Source organism: Martes martes (genome assembly GCF_963455335.1).
Source record: "Martes martes genome assembly, chromosome: 13".
Taxonomy (NCBI): domain Eukaryota; kingdom Metazoa; phylum Chordata; class Mammalia; order Carnivora; family Mustelidae; genus Martes; species Martes martes.
The window spans coordinates 13,130,885-13,151,455 of record NC_137901.1 but is presented as its reverse complement, the minus strand read 5'-3'; the positions used below and the strand labels follow the sequence as shown (position 1 = coordinate 13,151,455).

Sequence of the window (20,571 nt, the reverse complement as noted above, 5' to 3'; positions counted from 1 at the left end):
CCCTAATGACCCTAACTTGATTAAATCTGCAAAGATCATATTTCCAAATAAGATCTCATTCACAGGTACCCAGGAGTGGGACTTCAACATATCTTTTTGGGGGGACATGATTCAGCCCATAACACTTACTAAATGTTAAATTGAACCTTGCAGAACTGCTGTGATTTGACTGTTTTTAATCTTTAAAAATGCTAATTCTATATGGTTTAACCTACGTCTTAACTGAAACAAAATTGGTAAATAAAACCAACTGATTTTGATCAGTGTTGTCAACTGTCAACTGAAATCACCTCATCCTTGTCCTTTGCTCCAGGCCCACGATGGATGCTCTACGACTGGCAAATTCAGCCTTTGCGGTTGACCTGTTCAAACAACTGTGTGAAAAGGAGCCAGCAGGCAATGTCCTCTTCTCTCCAATCTGTCTCTCCACCTCTCTGTCCCTTGCTCAAGTAGGCGCCAAGGGGGACACGGCAGATGAAATTGGACAGGTAAGCTCCATACCTTGTTTCCGCTTTGAGTGCCAACAGGCTTATTAGAACACATAGGCAGTGCCTTGGGGGAAACGAATGGGGGCCCTTGGAGAAAATTGCTTGGGATTGAGAGTTGTGCCTTTTCTAGCACCCTCTTAATCAGTCTTTATACGTGAATGTTCATTAATCTGTCCTGCAGCCCACATTTACAAGTACCGTGCTGTGATGGAGAACCCGGGACCTGCTAGGCAATCACGATCTTTATACTAATGGGTGGCCTTCGGCAAGTCTACCTGTTACATTATAAGGATCAATCAAGATGGTGTTTGTTAAATGTGCTCCTGCACATACCCCCTGTCTTATGCACAAAATTTATTGACAGCATCATGCTTTAAGATGCAGGCTCAACTGCATTCTACTCTATAATATATTGTCCCCTATAATATAGTAATATATCCACATGTACTCTATAATATAGTAATATATCCCTATTAGAGAAATATATCTGCATTTATGTTGGTACAGAAATAACATATAAAATTTTCTACCTTCAAGCAACAGGGATGAATAAGAAGACGGATTGTTCTTTCTTATGTTTCAGAATATCCCATTCAAGAAGAATGGACTAAAATGATGTCACCCCCTTCCCCATATATGTATATAGTTGTATGCAGATGCGAATTGTGAGTGTGTGTGTGTGTGTGTGTGTGTGTGTGCGTGTGTATTTTTTTAGAGCTTCTATTTTGGCTACGGTTGACCGTCTAGCTTTGTAAAATTCTTAGACCTTCAAATGAGGTGATCTTCCAGATTGTTACATTTTAAGTACTCATTTACCTTTATTTCAGTTTATCATTATTTTTAATTGTGACATAGTTGAAATATAACCCATTAGTTTTAGGTGTACAAGATAATGATTTGATATCTGCGTATATTGTGAAATGATCACCACAGTAAATCAAGTTAACATCTGTCACCTTATATTGTTACATATTTTTTTTTCTTGTGTGAGAACTTTGGAGACCCACTCTCTTAGCAACTTTCACATGTACAATACAGTATTATTAGTCACTGTCACACTGTACATTAAATTTGCATGAATTGTTTATTTTATGCCTGGAAATTTTGTCCCCTTTACCCATCTCCCCCTCTTAGATAGTGGGTAGATTCGCTTCTACTTCCATTCCAATATGATTTTTATGTTGATCATTTTAGGTTCAACAGAATCTTTTTTTCCATCAACTCACAAGCACTAAAAAAAGGAACATCTTCTTATATCCATAAATCCCTAGGAAGTATACCCACAAAATATGATTTGGGTCAGGATGAAGAATTTACACTCAAAACTGACTGGGGCTTGAAAAAGAAACTTCAGTTGTGGACAGAACACCGGTCTCTTCTCATCCATCTTTCACTCCTGACACCCCCACCCCTTAATCCGCACCCAATTCTCCTACTTCCTTCCTCATCTCCCAGTAGAGAAGGGAGAGTAAAGATAACTTCCCGTTAGTGGGTCTGTTCTCAATATTAATAATAAAGCTCTTTTCAGTACCTACGGTTGTTTTCCTGGTAGCGGTTACCTGGGTTCTTTAATTTTCTTGTCTTTTTACGTGCCATTAGGCATGAGAGCGATGCACTGCCTTGGACCAGCCAATGTGACCCTGCTGTACCGAGGTTTTTGGGTCATCAGACATTGTGCCTATTTAGTGACATTACCTGAAGTGTGGCAATCAGGACAGTTGCTCTGACTTAGGAGTGAGGAGAGGATCGCCTTATGCTGACATCTCGTTTTGGGGCGCCAAGAATCAGAAGAGCTGCTGGGCTATTGGTTGGAACAAAAGAAGAGTTAGGAACAAACTGGAAGGAATCAAGCCTTCCAGAAGATAACATCCTAGTTTTAAGTGACTTTGAATATTAGTATAAGAATAATCATTACCATTTTTGAAACCATACGATGTTTTAGGTGTTTTACATGCAAGGTCCGTAATAGTTATACCAACTCAAAAAAGTAGGTGTTCTCAGTCCCTTTTACAGAGGGGAACGTGAAGCTCGGAAGAGCAAGATGGCATTTCTAGTGGGTACAGGCTGGGATTCCAAGGCAGGGCTGTGTGGCTGTAGCCCACTGGGGGCAGCCAACCGTGGATGGTGGCTGCCTTCTATCAGCGATGCCTCAGCACATTTGGTTAGAGTAACTGAAGGGGCTAGAAAGACCCTGGCTAGAGACACATCTATCCCCGAATCTGATACCTGTCTAATGATTGTCTCTCTTGGTACTCCTCTCTCTCTTCTTGTGTCTCAGTTGGACAGGCATTATAACGCAGCTTTACTCCTTCCCGAGTTCAGAAAGCCTTCTGTATGAGCATTAGAGGCATCCTTTTGAAGAATGGGCAAAATTTCCCCAAAGTTGAATAAAGAGAAGACTTTAATGGCAGTGTTTCTCAGCTGGGGACAGTTCCACGCCCTTTCCCATCCCAGGGATATCTGGCGATGCCTGGAGACATTTTTGGTTGTCACAAATGGAGGAAGGATTGCTAGGGTCATCAAGTCAGCCAGGGATGCTGCTAAACATTCTATAGTACCCAGAACAGCACCCCAACAAGAATCATCCAGCCCCAAATGTCAATAATACTCAGGTTGAAAAGCTTTCCTTTATGGAGGCAAATGAGCAGGGAGATACTGAACCCCCCCTCCCCCACCAGGTGGTGGATCGTTGTCCTATATCCACTGCGGTAGGAAGAGGCAATATTTCATGGGTAATGGATTTTTTTCTCTTCACAGGTCCTTCATTTTGAAAATATCAAAGACGTACCCTTTGGATTTCAAACAGTAACATCGGATGTGAACAAACTTAGTTCCTTTTACTCTCTGAAACTAATCAAACGACTCTACGTAGACAAATCTCTGAACCCCTCTACAGTAAGTGGGTTAAAGCAAGGAGCACGTTTAGCTTTTTACCAGGAATGACATTTTCACGTGGTTAGACCCACAACTTTGTTGTCAGTGAAGTTCACTTCTAGGATGCTCGTTTATGATTTCAGGCTTATCAGAAATTGGGGTGTCTGGGTGGCTCAGTGGATTAAAGCCTCTGCCTTCGGCTCGGGTCGTGGTCCCAGGGTCCTGGGATCGAGCCCCACATAGGGCTCTCTGCTCGGCAGGGAGCCTGCTTCCCCCCTCTCTCTCTGCCTGCTTATCATCTCTGCCAAATAAATAAATAAAATCTTTAAAAAAATAAAAAAAAAGAAATAAATAGGTTCTAGTGGAGAATGTGGGGGTGGGTCTCCTGATCAGATGGGGGGCCGCCCAATGTGGGCAACCTCACACAAGGCAGAATGACAGAGATAGACGTTTACTGAATACACCGCAAGGGAGTGGTGGGCAGGACAGCAAGAGAGAGACTGTCCTCCCCGAGGCAGTGGTGGGGGGTTCTAGTTAAGGGGCGGGTGAGGGGGTATGGAACATATGGAATTTTCCTGTTGTGGTACCTGAGTCTGGGTGTAAGCAGGCCATGGGTCAGCTAGGGCTTGTGGATATTTTGAGGGGGGTCGCCTAATGGGGCTGCTTATATTCAGCCAAGGAGCAGGGGGTCCTGTGGGCTCCTCTACCTTTCTCAGGCTTCCATTGCTCAAGTTGATTGCCTAAAAGTGGCCTCTACAGAGAGGCTGCAAGTGGAAATCACTTCTAGCTAGAATTGCCTCGCAGTCACAACACAGCTCAAAATAGAGAAGCTTGCGGGTTTCCCTTTCTCCTCTCAAATACACCTAAATCTCACCTTTCCTCCTAGCTTCCCCACTGAGAGGAATAGAGAATGGGGTATTAACTCTCTAGTAAGTGTATCTCCACAGATGCAAGACAGCTCAAGAGTTAAACCTCTTTCTCCTTGAATAGCAGGGCGTCTGGCCCGGGTCAACATTTTAAGTTCTCCACCTCATTTGTTCATGCACACAATGTTCTCTTGACGTCTCTCAAAATCAATAAGAAAAATAGCAACTGTATGAATCCGTCACAAATTGGTTTTGTTTGCTTTCCTAGGCTGGTCATGTGGGCATCTATCCAGGGTAGGCCTAGGTATTTAATTGCAGCTGTTTCTTGAAGGACTCATATAAAGTACACTGTAGTATCCTTACCCTTGACCCCAGAGTGTGTCATCATATTTCGTAGAATCTGTGTTTGAAACACAAAGCCAGCATCCTGGACTACTACGTAGAGGTTCTTTCTCTAGTCGCGGAGAGTTGATTCCGTTTGTGTTTGCATGGTCAGAATTTCAAGCTTTCCACATCTAAAAGGGAGATTGCCAGTTAAATATTTTACCGTAGTTTTACTACTTTCTGCATACTGCTTGTTTTTCTAGTCTTTTTTTTTTTTAGTTTTTTTATGTCATTTTTTTAAAGTTTTTTTTTTTTTTTTTAATTTCATCTGATGAGTGACAGAGATAGTGACAGAGTTAGTGAGAGAAGAGAGAAGAGGAAGAAGCGGGCTCCCCGCAGAGCAGGGAGCTTGGTGCAGGGCTCGATCCCAGGACCCTGGGATCATGACCTGAGCTGAAGCAGATGCTTAACCGACTGAGCCACCCAGGTGCCCCCTGGTCAGGATCTTTTGAGGATATGAGTCACTAGATGTTACTGTGACTTTATTTGTATTGTGTGAAGACATATATACGTAGCCTTCTTTTCTGCCAGCAATCACCCAGGGCATTAAAAAAATATATATCCTGAGATGGGAGTTGGGGTCTGAGTATGGAAAAATTTAAAAAGCTCCCTAGGTGGTCCTGAAGGAGATGCTTAACACACTTTGTAGCTAGCTGTGAGGAGCCGGGAGGTCCTTTATCTTGCTGGGGCTCAGGGTTCTTAGGTGGTGCCAGCTCTCTCTGTCAAGGGCAACACTCAGTCCCAAGGTTGCGTTGCCATTAACAAAAGCAAAACGGCTAAGGCTCTGTAGCTGCTCTCAAGAAATTCACGGAGCCCCCTGTGCTCAGGACATTGAATCAGATACGTCTCATTTGGTTGAATTCCCATTCCCCATTTTGAGTCATTTCAACCAGACTTGGAATTGAAAGAATTTTAAAGCCTATTTATTTATTTAAAAATTTATTTATATATCTATTTTTAGAAAGAGAGAGAGAGAGAAGGGGGAGGAGCAGAGAGAAAGGGACAAGCAGATGCTGTGCTGAGTGTGGAGTCCTACCTGGGGCTTGAGCTAATGCCCCTGAGATCATGACCTGTGCAGAAAAGAAGAGTAAGGTGTTTAAGGGATCGAGTCACTCAGGCGCCCTGAAAGACTTTTTTCAAAAGACTGCTTTCCATTCCTCCTGCTGGGTGTGTATCATTTACAAATTTACTGGTAATAGAATCAACAAATGTGGCAGGAGGTCCCCCACCCCCCCCAATCAGAATGACCTGAGTGTTTGTTAAAAGTGCACATTCCTGGCCTCAGATCACTTGAATCAAGATCAATAGGGATGGGATTTGGGGTTTTGCATTTTTAGCAGACGTGCTGTGGACTCCCTGCTGTGTTTTCCCTAGAGTCTGTATTGATTTTAGTGAGGATAGGAGTTTTCTGTTCACAAAGTTCTCTTTTCTGTACATTTGTTCTATTCTTTTTTTTTTTTTAAATATAAATTGAGGTTAGATTCCTTTTGGAGTATTTTATATTGTTTTTAAAATTTTTTAAAAAGTTTTTATTTATTCATTTGAGAGAGAGAGAGAGCACAAGTAGGCAAAGCAGTAGGTAGAGGGACAAAGAGAAGCAGGCTCCTCATTTAGCCGGGAGCCTGATGCCGTGCTTGATTCCAGGACCCTGGGATCATGACCTGAGCTGAAGGCAGCCATCCAGGTGCCCCCATTTCTTCTATTCTAAAGGACATATATCTCTTAGAATAGAAGAAAAAATATCTCAGGTGTGAGATATATATGTGTGTGTATATCTATATATATATATCTATATCACATTTTAGTGTTTCTAATTTGGAATTCATTATAATTGTTGCATATATTTAATATAGTGTTCCTTTTTTCCCCCAAAGCTGCTACTACATTGATGGAAGCTTTTAATAATTGATATTGCCTTATAATTGAAGAAATGAAACACTTCATGCAAAGAGCATTCGTTGATTTCCACGCAAGGTTTCCATTTGTACAGTGTTTCAGATTTTGAAAGGGTATTCACCAACCTGGACACTTACGAATCCGTTAGTTAGAATCATGGGAGGAGGCAATGGTTTGACTATGGAACTTTAGGTACTTTGTGATTTTATAAACTGGGTGTTTTTCAGGAGTTCATCAGCTCTACAAAGAGACCCTACGCAAAGGAAATGGAAACTGTTGACTTCAAAGATAAATTGGAAGAAACAAAAGGTCAGATCAACCAGTCAATCAAGGATCTCACAGATGGCAAGTATCCTTTCCTTACCTGGACCCTATCTTCTCATGAATCTTTCTGCTAAGCATCAACTTGAACATCTGGAGGCTTCCTCGGATGTTTTGAGTAGATGGGCTAAATTCTTGCCCTTCTAGCCCTTTCGAACATGTGGATGGATTCCGGGGCATGTCCTACATCATCTTACGCTTGGCAGGAATTCCTGGTGCTTCCGTTCCCACCCACCTGGCTGGGCTCCCCAGCGTGATTCTAACAGAGAGTGGCTTTGGGCAAGTCACTGGTCGCTTTCTCAATCTGGAAACGAAACCTCAGTTTGCTGATCTGCAAAATGGGGCCCAAGTTACCTGATTAATTTTTACATGGTGGCTGTGAAGATCAAGTTTGATCTATAGGGTAACAAACAATCTATGATCACCAAGATAATCTATGGTAGTCATAGTTATGTGTGCACACACACAAATGTATTCATATGTATATATCTGTCATTAAAATGATGTTTCTTTGCCTTCATATATAAAAAAAAAAAACTGGCACAAGTAACACCAGGTTAAGCACAGTTTAAAGATCTATAAGCAAAAAGCAGTTGCTGTTTAAGCTGCTGTGTAACAGTTTTGTTTCCGGAATTGCCAGATGATTGTATTTTCTCTATAAGGGCCTTTAAAAAAAAGTCTTCATAAACTTAAGATTTTACTGGAGAAGTGAAAAGTCCTCTGAATTTAGAGTCAGAAGCTCAAGATTTAAGTTGGAACGACCACCTACCAGCTCCCCTCCTTCTCTGGTCTTCCAGCTCCTTCCTTAACATGATTAGCAGTCAACCCGTCATGTAACATTAGCAAGACTGGTTACGTGAGCTCAGTGCAAAACGCAAATGCAGGGCCCTTTATTAAAAAATGTGTTAAGGACTTTAAGGTGGTGACAGAGGATCAGGAAACCAGGACAGGGCCCTGCACGTGCATGTCACAGGTCTGCGAAGTGCGCCCCGAGCAACAGTGTGAAGATCCCAGGGATTTGGTATATGAAAATCCCTTGGGAAAAACGTCAGTGCTCTTCACACGTGAGGACTTCGTTCTATGACGGCAGGATCCCCAGGGAGCTGTTGTGGCTGCTGGGGATTGAATGTCTGCGATAATGACCCCATTGCCCTCTGGGAAGGGTGAGCGGGGCTATGGGCTGAAGAGTGCAGCCCGGTCCTGTGCAGACGCACTTTCCAGCCTGGTGAGCCTCCGAGGCTGCTCAGCCTCCCCGAGCCCCAGTTGCCTGAAATATAAAATGGGGATAATGACCTTGGCCTTCCAGGATCCCTGTGAGGTAACGCACGTGAAAAGGTTAAAATTACAGTCGTGCCTTTTCATTCCAGAGTGCAGGCTGTGGAGTCCGAAAGACTCAGCTTTGCATCCCGAATCTGACCTTGCTCGTATGTCGTCTTGGGCCAGTGACTTAAGCACCACGTCTCAGCATCCTCATCTGTAAAATGGGGAGAAATATGTAATACCGTGCCTAGAGGTCACCTTGCGTGCTAGCTGGCACAGGGTGGGCGTTGGAAAGTGGTGGCTCGTGTTTCTCTCCTTCCTGTTCTTCCTTTCTTTTTCCCGCCTTCCCCTCTGCTCTGTCCTGGCGAGGTGTGTTTGCTGAGGGATCCTGTGGCAAGATGGAAGGAGAGAAGGAAACCCTTCTGAAATGAGGCGTGCGGGCTACTGACCCTCGGGTGGGCGACTCCAGCCGGGATACGTACTCGGCGAGCGGAGGCACGTGTGGATATCAGCTGTGGTTTGGAAGAATGACAGGTGCAATCTGGGCTTTTCTGTCATTGTTTGCAGGCTGCTTTGAGAACATCTTGGCTGACAACAGTGTCAGCGACCAGACCAAAATGCTTGTGGTTAATGCTGCCTACTTCGTTGGGAAGTGGATGAAGAAATTTCCTGAATCCGAAACCAAAGAATGCCCGTTCAGAATCAACAAGGTATGGGGGAGGGGGACAGCACGTCAGAGGTTCCCAACTATAGGTCGGAAAAATTAGAGCAACAGATGGGACCGTAGGGATTCACTCCAGTGAGGACAACTGAGGCCCAGGACGCAGTGTGCTTTTCCTGAGACTACTGGCTGGGAGGAAGGTGGGAGACAGAGACCTCTCACTCTTCTCCAGAATAGTTAGATGGTTTTGCTGGTGGTTGGTTCTCCTCCCTGGGAAGGGCTGGCAGACGGGCCCCAAGTTATGTGTAAGCAAAACCTAAGACAGTCTGCTGATGGTGGGTTTCCTAGCGGCCGCAGGGCCAGCCCGGACCCGACCCACGCCAGGTAATGTGAGGGCACTGTGGGCTTTGGAGCCGAGCACGCAGATGTGTAGCGTTTGCATCTCACAAAGTGTGAATGGGCAGAAGGGAGGAGGGATGTGTGCTACTCCTTTACTGTGATTCAGTCATAAAGCTGGGTCATGGCAGATCCCGGAGACTCAATAAGGATTTGAAATGTTATTGATCTTGCTGTATTTCCTCTAAGCAAGCAGTAAAAACACTGCTCAAGGCTACGTGGGGATACGTCCTCCTTTTGAATGCACACTTTTCTTTTGTTTCCTTTGCTTTGGTTTTGTAGCCCCTGAGCTTTTCCAGTGATGTTACTGAATTTTCTCCCCTGGTTCTATAGTGTTTCCTTTAAGGGTAGACTAAGTTGATGAAGTTATATTGTTTGGTATAGCGCCTATTCAGACAAGGTGAACACATACACACACACACACACACATTTCCTGGAATAGTCTTTATTTAGTCCTGTGTTCAGAAGATACGTCTCTTGATTTATGTTTCAGAAATGGGGTCATTGTATCCATGTTTGGTGCTGATAAGTGAAATCGATGATGGTTTTTGGTGGTCACGACTATATGCAAATTCACATGACCAGCAGTCTAACTCGATGGAGATTTTTAGACAAATCTGTATCTTCTTTAAGAGAAGTAAATGGAAGAACCAGCAGTTAATTTCAAAAGTAGTATGTTTTTCTATCACAGTTATGTTTCTGGTTGTATGCAGAATCGAAGTCTTTAGTGACTTGTCAACCAAATATTTAGTGAGCAGCTACTACTTGCTGGGATATACCAAGATAGTAAGACACAGTTTCTACTTTGACTGTAGCCCAGCTGGCGTGGCGGGGGTGGAAAGACAGTCACATAAATAAATATTCTAACTGTGACAAGTACTGAAATAGAGGTGTTATAAAAAGTAAAATATGGTCTAGCTCTGCTTTAGAGAGGTGTTGGGGGGAAATTCAGCTTACTGTTTGAAGATCCCAGATAAAAGTTTTGCTGCAATATTATTCCTGGTATGAAGTTTATAATCTCCCCTAAAAGAGATTCAAGTTAATAGGCAAATATCCCATGGGAGGTATAGATTGAAATAAGAAGTCACACTAAATTTCTATCAGTCTCTTACTCTTGAGTATGAACTAATTTTCCTTCAGAAAATCAGTGTCTTTGTAATAGAGGCCCAAAGTCAAATATTAATGGAGACAGAGAAAAGGAAGGGCTTGAAGAGAAGAGCCTGGGCACTGAGGCCATTTTTTGAGGAGTGTGGAACGCATTGGAGCTAGAAGCGACTTCAAGATGGTTCTGTTCCTTAATATTCCCATTTTAAAAATTACTAAATATTTCTAGCATACAGAAAATTATAGAAAATAATAAAGCAAGCACCGATATACCCAACAACCAGCTTTGTAAATCTTTATATTTTGCCTTACTTCAGATATTTTAAAAGAAAAAAATAAAGCAACAGATGTACTGTCCCACGCAGGCCCACCCCCTCCCGTGTCTTTCTCTTTTCCTCCCCAGAGGCGATTATTATGCAGAAATGTCTGATTCCCTCATTCCACGGGCAGGGAAACTGAGGACCAGAGGAGTTAAGTGACTTGCACAAGATCTCAGTATCTATTTGTGTCACATATGGGACTAAAACCCAAGGTCCTTAGCTCTACCCCATACTCTTCATTGCTCAGATGAGAGTAGGTTGGCCGTACAGGAAGAGGGTGAAAAACCTAAAGGAGAACAGAGGACGAAACAAATGGGATGTTTGTCCTGCTCTATGCTGAGTGTTCTCTAGTACAGGTTTTAGCAGGAAGAGCTGCATAAGGAGTTACGTGCTTTGCACTAGAACTTTCTATCAAGTCACATCCACCAGGAATGGTTCAAAGAGCTTGTACTTATGAGCATCTATAAAGACTGAGTTAAACTTTCCCTGTTTTCAGTGCTACTGTCTTATTTTTCCTGTTTTATATAAGCAAGTACAGTATTCTTTCTAGTTCCTGAAATAGATTGGAATTATGAGGCACGTGAATAACCTTTCAAGGGAAGTCATTAACTCTTCAGGGGCTAGTCTGTGGTGGTTTGGGTCCAGAGGGGAGTTGAGCCATAATGGTCTGAAACTATAACAAGAACAAATGTCTGTGTGTGTGTGTGTGTGTGTGTGTGTGTGTGTATTTATGCTTGTGTAACTCGAAAAGCAACCAGTCCAAATTTCTCCTCTTACAGACGGACACCAAACCCGTGCCGATGATGAGCATGGAGGCCACGTTCTGTATGGGCAACGTCGATGGTATCAACTGTAAGGTCATAGAGCTTCCCTTTCAAAATAAACACCTCAGCATGCTCATTCTGCTCCCCAAGGACGTGGAGGATGAGTCCACAGGCCTGGAGAAGGTGAGGAGGAGGAGGGAGGTGGGGGGGGGGGTCAACACAATGGCGCCCCCTGCTGTGCGTTGGAGACATGTGGCCAGCACTGTGTGTGGCTTGACAAGTGTCTCAGGGTCCTTTCCCGGCCTTTGTCAGGAAACAGCCAACATTTACCTGGCAATTGTGAGGACCCAGGGCCTGTGAGGTCCCACGTGCCCCTTCTCACTGGTTTCTCCCAACAGGCCCATCTGCGCATTGGAAATGATCACGGTGCTCTTGTTGGCCGGGGAAACTGAGGCACTGTGGGGGCGGTGACTGGTCTGTGGTCACATAGATCATCAGTGGCGTCTTGAATTGGAATCTGAGCCCAGGAAGTTGGAATCTGTGTTCTCGATCTAGCCTCGAGCACCTGTTGTTAGCATCTCCCATTGGTGTGGTACCTTTGTTACCACCCAGAGTCTGTTATTAGCACATTTGTCCTAGGGTCCACGGCTTGCTTTAGGGCTCGCTCTTCATGTGGTACATTCTGTGGGTTTTGAAAAGCTCTTTTTTTTTTTAAATTTTTAAAAGATTTTTATTTATTTATCTGACAGACAGAGATCACAAGTAGGCAGAGAAGCAGACAGAGAGAGAGGAAGGGAAGCAGGCTCCCTGTTGATCAAAGAGCCTGACTCAGGGCTTGATCCCAGGACCCTGGGATCACGACCCGAGCCGAAGGCAGAGGCTTTAACCCACTGAGCCACCCTGGCGCCCCTTGAAAAGCTCTTCTAATGCACTCGCCTATATGAGATTTTGTTATGCTTTATCCTTTCTGTAGGTTATTAGAGGCCGAGGTTCATCTGCTGGTGAATGGTGCTTTCGCTTCCCCTCTGTTCTGGCAGCCCCATCCAGCACCCCCTCCCCAGCCACCTCTTCCCCTCTTGGTCCTCCCTTCCCAGCTTCCCTAGCTCCCTTCCACCTGGGCCTTGGCCCTTGGCTGGGGAGGACAGCCTCTTTGAGGCATCCAGAGGTCACCTGCTTCATTTCCAGCCATGCGTCAATTACTCCCTGACTTTCCCGGGGACGGTCTAGGTCTAAGTCAGTCTCCATCCCACCTGCGGCTTTAATGATGGTTACACTTTCTCCATCACTGCCTTCATTGCTCTTTTACTCACTGCTCTCTTTTTCTTTCTCACTCAATTCACGCCTTGGTCTCTTTTCTCCTGCGGTCATTGCACTTTCTCTTACGGGAAATACCCTCATACCAGCCTTTTTCTGATGACAGTACAGAATGGATGAAACTGATCTCTTGGATCTCCGGGAAATGCAAGAATGCGTGTAGTGTTGGTCTCCTACGGCTGCCGGAACAAAGTACCTCGGACCCAGTGGCTTAAACAGCAGGAATTTATTCTCTTAACAGTTCCAGAGGCTAGAAATCTGAGTTCAAGGTCTTGATTCCTGCTGGGAGCTATGAGGGAGACTCTGTTCTATGCCTCTCCCCCAGCTTCTGGAGATGGGCTGGCGATCTTTGGCCTTTATTAGCTTGGAGATGCATCACTTCAATTTTTGCCTCTGTGTTCACATGGCTTTCTCTGTGTGTGTGTGTGCATCTGTGTCTAAAATTTTCCTTTTTATAAAGACACTGGTCTTATTAGGTTAGGGCCCACCCTAAGACCTCATCTGAATGACACCTACAAGGATCGTGTTCCCACATAAGGTTGCATTTTAAGGCACTGTGAGTTAGGACTTCAACGTACGAATTTATTTTTGGGGGGGGGATACGATTTGACCCATAACACATACATAATGGAAGAAAAAAAAGCTTTTTTTCCTCTGAGTAGTCTTTTTGAGTTACGGATGAATTTTATTCCCTCTCTTCATTCCCACAAATCAAGGGGGCAAGAATTTTTGGCTCAAAAATTCTAGTTACTTATGGTAATCTTTTGATCAAAATAATTTGTCATAAGTGAAACAGTAGTCATTGAAAACATAATTATTGTAGATTAACAAGAGAATCCAAGGGGACACTCCCCCACTAAAAACAAAACAAACAAACTTGTGTCCAGTCTGTGACCTTGCTGTGCCACTGATTCTTAATGGGGTTTCAGGTGAGTAACTACAGTGCAGTGGGTGGGGGGGGCATGATAGTAACAGTCAAGTACTGTCATTCTCTCTTGTGTGTGCCTTTCTCCTCTAGCCGGTGTGGTGGTGGGCAGGGCAAGGAGTAATCTAAGATTTGCTCAGTGAAGAATTTTATGACTAAACCATTTTATGCGTCGTTGCCTCTCTCTCATTTCTAAAACCACCAACTGAAATGGATACATTCATCACCACGGGTCTTCAAGAATGACCGTAGACAGTTCAAGTTCTCATTTTAGAAAGAGTAACTTTAGGTTTAATTTGCATTACAAATTTTGATGCTACGCCAAGTACATGAATATTCTGGATTTCCTGGTAGAAAAGTTAAAGTAAGCATTCGAGAAATAGTATGTAAAAACCCTTCTTTTATATTTATTTCACTCTTATTTATGCCACATTATCATCCATGCATTGGTTTCTTCTCTACAGCTTCCGGGAAATGCCCTCAGACATTTCAGAGCAAAGGGACCATTGTGGGAGGGTGGGGAGGCTGGGTGGCTGGGTGCTTCTCTGGAAGGGAAACTAGTCATACACCCAAACTGCCGGACTGATCGACTCCATGTTCGGTGGAGTATCTGCACTGCTTCCAAACTGGGCTCACAACGGCACTTTCTGTTTTCAATCAAACAGGATCACTTACGACTGGGAATAAAAAAAAAAAAATAATTTCCTCTCCTTTGGGTCCTTCAGGTTGAACAACAGCTCAGCTCAGAGACGCTCTTGCAGTGGACCAATCCCAGCACCATGGCCAACGCCAAAGTCAAACTCTCCATTCCAAAATTTAAGGTGGAAAAGCTTGTTGATCCCAAAGCTAGTCTTGAAAACCTAGGGCTGAAAAATATCTTTAATGAGAATACATCTGATTTCTCTGGAATGTCAGAGACCAAGGGAGTGGCCCTCTCCAATGTTATTCACAGAGTGTGCTTAGAGATCACGGAAGATGGCGGGGATTCCATAGAGGTGCCTGGATCGCGAATCCTGCAACACAAGGATGAGTTCAATGCCGACCACCCGTTTATTTACATCATCAGGCACAACAAAACGCGAAACATCATTTTCTTTGGCAAGTTCTGTTCTCCTTAAGTGGCAGAGCCCAGGTTAAGTCCCGCCTGACTTTTCTGTAAACTCTGCATCCAAAGAATCACTTTCTAAATACAATAAATTGTTAATATTGCTGGGTCAGGAAGCAGCTGGTACTTGACATGTGTAGCCCTCACACTAATAAGCCCTTCTTTTCCAATCCTTTCTTTTTTTCTCCCCACCCCCCAACCCCGCCATAAACCATAATGCTATTAATGAAAAGGAGTTACCTTAGAGGAAAAATATGGATTCATTACTTGCCAAATAATCTAAGGTCATGGGGAGGAATGCAGTCTTCCGCAATGAAAATTCCTGTAAGGAGAATCCGGAGGACTTTAGAGCTTTGGCTTCTTTCACTGGGATACAGAATGTTCCAGACATTCTCACTTCCCTGAAAGACTAAAGAAACTGGTACACGAGATCCACAAAACTTTCCTGGCTCCAGTGGAACTGGGGCACGTGTGCAGGCTGCGGTCGGTCCCTAGCTCCTTTTGCTTAAACCGCGGTCCCAATGTTTTCTCCCAACTTCTTGACTTTTTGGGATTTAAGAAAGCTAACATGTTGCACATAGTATATGTTATGGAAGGAACTCCATCGATGGAGATCGGGACAGCCTCCTATAAATCAACACTTTCATATTTCTGCCGCAAAACACAGAACACTCACACAGAATGGATAAAGACTCCGAGGAGCCTACAAATGTCAGGTTTTGCTGCCAAATGAGTGTGCCACCCCCTTATGAAATAGCTTTTCGTTTTCAGAATTTTTGGAAATTTTGGAAGGGTGGAGAAGGCATTGTAGACCCATGGAAGTGCAGCATCTTGAGGGGAAGTTTGATTTTTTTAAAAATCCACTTTCGCTTTCGGCAGAACACGCACGTGGTCACTTGGCTAGGGGTCGGCCGCTGGTGGGCAGGGAGTGCTGAGAGCCTCAACAAGGCTCTGGGTGTCTGATGGCCAGGGACTTGAAACATGCGGGGATTTTTAAGGTAGCTGATAAAGGAGTCTTTTGAGTATTGAAGGAACTTGTCTCTTTGTCTAACATGCTAGTGGGAAAGGAGCTAATGCCCTTGGAGAGGACAACAGCAACTGGAATGTTCTTTCGCCTTGACATGTGTGTTTCCAGACTACGGGTTTAGTTACAGTACATAGCTAGTTAGTAACCTACGTTAACAGTAATGTGTGAAGTTGGTCTGTTACGTCACCTATGCTGCAAGTACACGGGTTCACTCGCTACCAAAAGAGCACATTTGCTAAGATTTCATGACATTCCTTCATCCGTCTCTTCTCTGGCATTCATTGTAAATAGGTTCAACTTCCTTCTTGTTCTGAAGGTTCAATATTGAGTGTCTTTTATGCCACTGACAATAAATATTATTGAACTACATGTCTTATTCCCTTATTTCTGTTCTTATTCCCTTGTCTTCCGCTCTTCCTGCCCACCAGGCTTGCTTCCTCCCCCATTCCCTTTCATCATGGGGAGAAAGGACCTGGCAGGGATAGGGGGTGGTGGTGCTGGGATCACTTTCTGTTATGTGTAACCTATGCAATGAAACGAGAGGCCTGGCAGGAGGACATGGAACTTTTCTCCATCAGAAAAGTTCAGCCCCAGCCTCAAAATCTCGTTCTGTTAAGTAAGCTGTATATGCTCAAAATATTTGTAAGTACATTTTTCTCAATGTACATTTGTTTTAAGTCAGTTACGGTATCCCTGAACCTAATATCAACAGAGCCCTTGTCCTGTCCCTGTGCTGTGCTCCAATGGAATGTGTCCCCAACTGCAGTAATTGCTGAGGACAAACAGTGACAAATGCTCCTCACCCCCCGCCCCCCCACCCCCCCGCCAAAAAGAAAAAAGCCATTTGTGCAGGGTTGCTGGGGATGACCCAAACCACGTTTTGCCACTCTTGGCTCATCACCTGCTCCAGCCTAAGAAACAGAAATCAGGGGATGAGCACAGAAAGGGTTAGTGAGTGTTGAGAGGAGGGAAGGGATTAGCGCCTTTTAAAGCCAAGTGTTCAGGGAGCTTAGAGTGTCTCCTGGAATTCGGAAAGCACTGGAACTTTTTTTTTTTTTTTAAAGATTTTATTTATTTATTTGACAGAGAGAGATCACAAGTAGGCAGAGAGGCAGGCAGAGAGAGTGAGAGGGAAGCAGGCTCCCTGCTGAGCAGAGAGCCCCATGCGGGACTCGATCCCAGGACCCTGAGATCATGACCTGAGCCGAAGGCAGCGGCTTAAACCACTGAGCCACCCAGGCGCCCAGCACTGGAACTTTTGATTAACTCTTGCCTGGGATACTCCAACCTAGTGGTTTTCAACTGGGGGCAGATCTGTTCCCTAGGAGACATTATGTTATGGTCAAGAATTCTCAATATTCTACCATGCCCGGAACAGGCCCAGAGCAAAGAATGCCGGCGCAACACCCCCAGTGCCAAGGTTAGGAAAGCTGGGACCTTATCTAACGGACGGCTGCTGGCCGGAGGGGTCCCTGAGGCAGAGCAGGGAGAAGGGGCTGCAGAGGCCGTGAGGGGAGGCTGCCTGGTGTCAGCTGCCATCAGACGTGCAGGGAACCCGGCTCAAGTGCTTTGAGACGCTGCTCAAAAGGTCGGCTCAGGGAGGGTGTCTCCGAAGAGCCCAGGAGAACATACCGTGAGAAAAAGGCAGCATCTGGCACCTCTCACGCTGGATTCCAACTGCACCAGTGAGGCCAAGCCCTTCCCTCCTTCTTCCTCCTCCCCTCTCTTTCCCACCCCCCCTGCCCCACAAGCTGGGTGCACTAAGAAGTAGCAGAAGAACAGGGTGGGTAAACGGTGGGGAAGCCCACCTCCCCTTCCTTCCCCTGTGGGTTGGTAAGCCCCAGCCAGCCCCCAGCGCTGGTGGATGGAGACGCTTCCAGCCAAAAGAGGATCTGAAGGTCTGACTTAGAAGAATTCTGGGCTTTTTCATTTCTGAAAATGTCTTTATTAACACATGAAAGTGACTGGGGAGGTTTTAGTCTCCAGGATGTGGTTTAGGGGATTTAGTCCAGGGGAGCGGGGGTGCGGGTGGGGACGCCGCGGCAGTGTGGACTTGAGATGACATGGAGGGAGGGCCATTTCCTTGGCACCTGCCCAGCCTGGTTCGCTGATAAACCGGTTACTCACTTAGTCATCAACAACCGTAGGAGGAGGAAACCAGAGCCCTGTTTTATAAACCAGGGTACGGAGACACAGAGTGGGTGGGTCACCAGGGCAAGGGCGCAGAGCTAAGGAAAGCTGATGGCCAGATCTGAACTCCTGTAGACTGAGTCCAGAGCTGGGGCTCTGACCTCCAAGCCACCAACTTTCCCCAGCACAGATGGCCACCGCATGTGCCTGGAAGAATTCTTCTGTATCTTCTCTATTTTGAAGTTCCCAGATGTTTGTCTGATCCTGACGGTCCTTTTCTTGTCAACCCCAATTGCGCCTAGAGGGAGCTGGCTCAGCTCGGTACCTTCATGGAGCATCTTTATGGGCCAGGTGTTGTAGGGGCAGGTGCTTTGTGGATGCTACTACATCTGCTTATTCTCCCACTCACCCCAGAGATTGGCGCCGTGCCCATATATTTTAGGAGGAAATATGGGCTCAGAGGAATGGGGTAAAGCATCCAAATTGCTGATTAGCAGGGTATGTCTACAGCTCTGTCTGACCCCAAAGCCTATACTCCTTCTCCTGTGACTTAGGGTCCCTGGACCCCTGGGGTAGGCTCCCCCACCCCCCGGATGGCTTTGCAGTCACCCATGCATCCCATGGGACCTCAGGCCACCCACTGTTGCCTATGCAATGTCTGCCTCCGTCCTCCAGGCAAACAGAGTGAAACAAAACTTCTTAGTTAGTCGCTATGCTGGTCCCCAGGAGGACACGAGGCTAACTGGCAGTTGTTGGCAGGCTCGTGTCTCTCTGCCGAGGTGGCTGGGCCCAGAAAGCAGTAGAAGGAAGTGGGATTTCAGAAAGGTCTGGAATCTTAGTCCAGATGGGGAAAGATGAGAAAGGGCAGGGGTCCCACAAAGGAGAAGCATGTGCTCATTGTTTACGGAAGAAAAATGAGGTGCTAGACTGCACACGAGGCTCAGAGTAGATGGAACCCACAGGAAAGAGCAGGAGGTCAGACTATGTGGGTGCATAGTGGGCCCGGGCACCGGTGGGCTTGATGACCTTGGTGTCCCAGGCTGCGGGGCTGCCGCCAGTGCTGGCTAGCCATGGCCATGGATAAAGTGGGCACATAAAAATATAACTTCTATATATTTATACACACACATACTTGGGGCCCAGGATTACTGAGACATATGCAAATATTCAGCCAGTTTTCCAAAGTGGTTCTCCCATTCCTCACTATCTTTTATCAGTAATAGTATTACTAGTATTATAATTATTACTGTGATTACAATAGTAGTAGTGTGTTATAAAATAAGGCTGGTATATTATTGCCAGTAGTATTATTATTAAATAATTATTATTCAAGTTTTTTTTTTCAATTATTACCTTTATCGACCCCATTGCCATTTAGAAGCTGAGTACTGGGCTAAATATGACCTCTATTATAATTCAGCTTCCACACCAGTCCTGACGACTGGCTCGAGGCAAAAGGAATTGAGATTTCTGAGACATGAAGAAATTTGCTGAGCACGTATGGCTGGTAAGCTGTGTTGCGAGGATTAAAACCGGCCCCCCCACCCGGCCCCCCAGCGGACTCCAGAGCCCCTTCTTTTACCCTCAGTGCATTTGATTCCATTAAAAGCTTTCACTTGATGAATTCAATCGTTTCCCCTCAAGAGCTGACTTGGTTCTATGTAGGTTAAAAATGGAATATCGTGTTCAATAGAAGACAAATGAATTTAGGTACAGATAAACTTTAGCTGAAGATTTACCTAGGAAGCAAATTTCTAGCAGTGTTTGCTTTTCAAACATTTCTGGTTAAATGTAATAGATATTTTTTAAAAATTCGGGGCTTTTCCCTCAGGGGTGACATTCAGTCACCTGTAGGCGCTTTGCTCTTCACACCAGTTCTGAAAGGCCTCCCTGCTGTACTTTTAGCTCTTGGACCTGAAACTGCTTCTCGGGCATTCTTTTCCTCAGCCCCACCCAACTGCCACAGAGGATTTAGTAGATGGGCGTATCCCTGTTGGAAGGCGTCTGTTTCTGTTCCCATCCTTGGCCCAACAATAATGGCGCCTCCAGTGTGTGACCGCTTTCAAGTGAGGGGATCAAAGTCTGTTACTAACAGTAAATGACTATGCCTGACCCAAGTTCTGGAATAGATAAGTAGATCGTGCTGTTCTCCATTAGAGATAAGATCGTACGGCAGTGTCCCTAGAACTTCTCACAGCCTTAGAGGAACCTTGGCAGACCCGCGTAGCCTGAATCGAGCCCCACAAGCTCCTTTGTGTCTCCCCACAAATAGTAAATATTAATACATACTTTTGATTGATGGGAAAAGAGCATCTGATCGGACAGGTAATCCATGTGTTTGAGTTGTTCTGCTGTCTCTCAGAACTAACAGAGCCTTCTTGACTGACTTAAAAAAAAATCATTCAGTGTTTCCAAAATGAGTCTGGAGGATCACGAGTTCTGTGGGGATGAGAAGCTGCTGTGAAAATAGGAATCCATGCTTAAGAAGTCACGCACAGGTTGTGTTGAACGAAGTTAAACAGGTTCTGCAGTACTTCCTAAGCTTTGGAGAAAAAGCTTTGTAGCTCTCTGGAGGAGTGCTCGGGGCCTTGTTTCTTAAACGTATGACCTCTACACCTGCTAGTTACACTCTAACTCGGAGGACTATTGCTTCATGGAGTAAGTTTTGGGAAAAGTAAACTTAGCTGGGACATCAAGTTGAAGAGAAAGTTCCAGATTTTCCAGGCTGCCAGGTGG

General features: G+C 45.0%; 1 protein-coding gene across 8 annotated transcripts in view; it reads left to right on the top strand.

Moving 5' to 3' along the window:
- Nucleotides 1-16,074, top strand: part of SERPINB5 (serpin family B member 5) — a 42,101-nt gene extending 26,027 nt beyond the window's left edge. For all 8 annotated transcript variants that reach the window (XM_080821649.1, XM_080821650.1, XM_080821647.1 and 5 more), the window contains 6 exons: nucleotides 314-488; nucleotides 3,246-3,383; nucleotides 6,736-6,853; nucleotides 8,657-8,799; nucleotides 11,350-11,517; nucleotides 14,299-16,074. In XM_080821649.1, the coding sequence (XP_080677775.1) occupies nucleotides 321-488; nucleotides 3,246-3,383; nucleotides 6,736-6,853; nucleotides 8,657-8,799; nucleotides 11,350-11,517; nucleotides 14,299-14,691 (1,128 nt within the window). In that variant the 5' untranslated portion in view covers nucleotides 314-320 and the 3' untranslated portion in view covers nucleotides 14,692-16,074. The remainder of the gene's footprint in view (nucleotides 1-313; nucleotides 489-3,245; nucleotides 3,384-6,735; nucleotides 6,854-8,656; nucleotides 8,800-11,349; nucleotides 11,518-14,298) is intronic.
- Nucleotides 16,075-20,571: the final 4,497 nt, after the last annotated feature.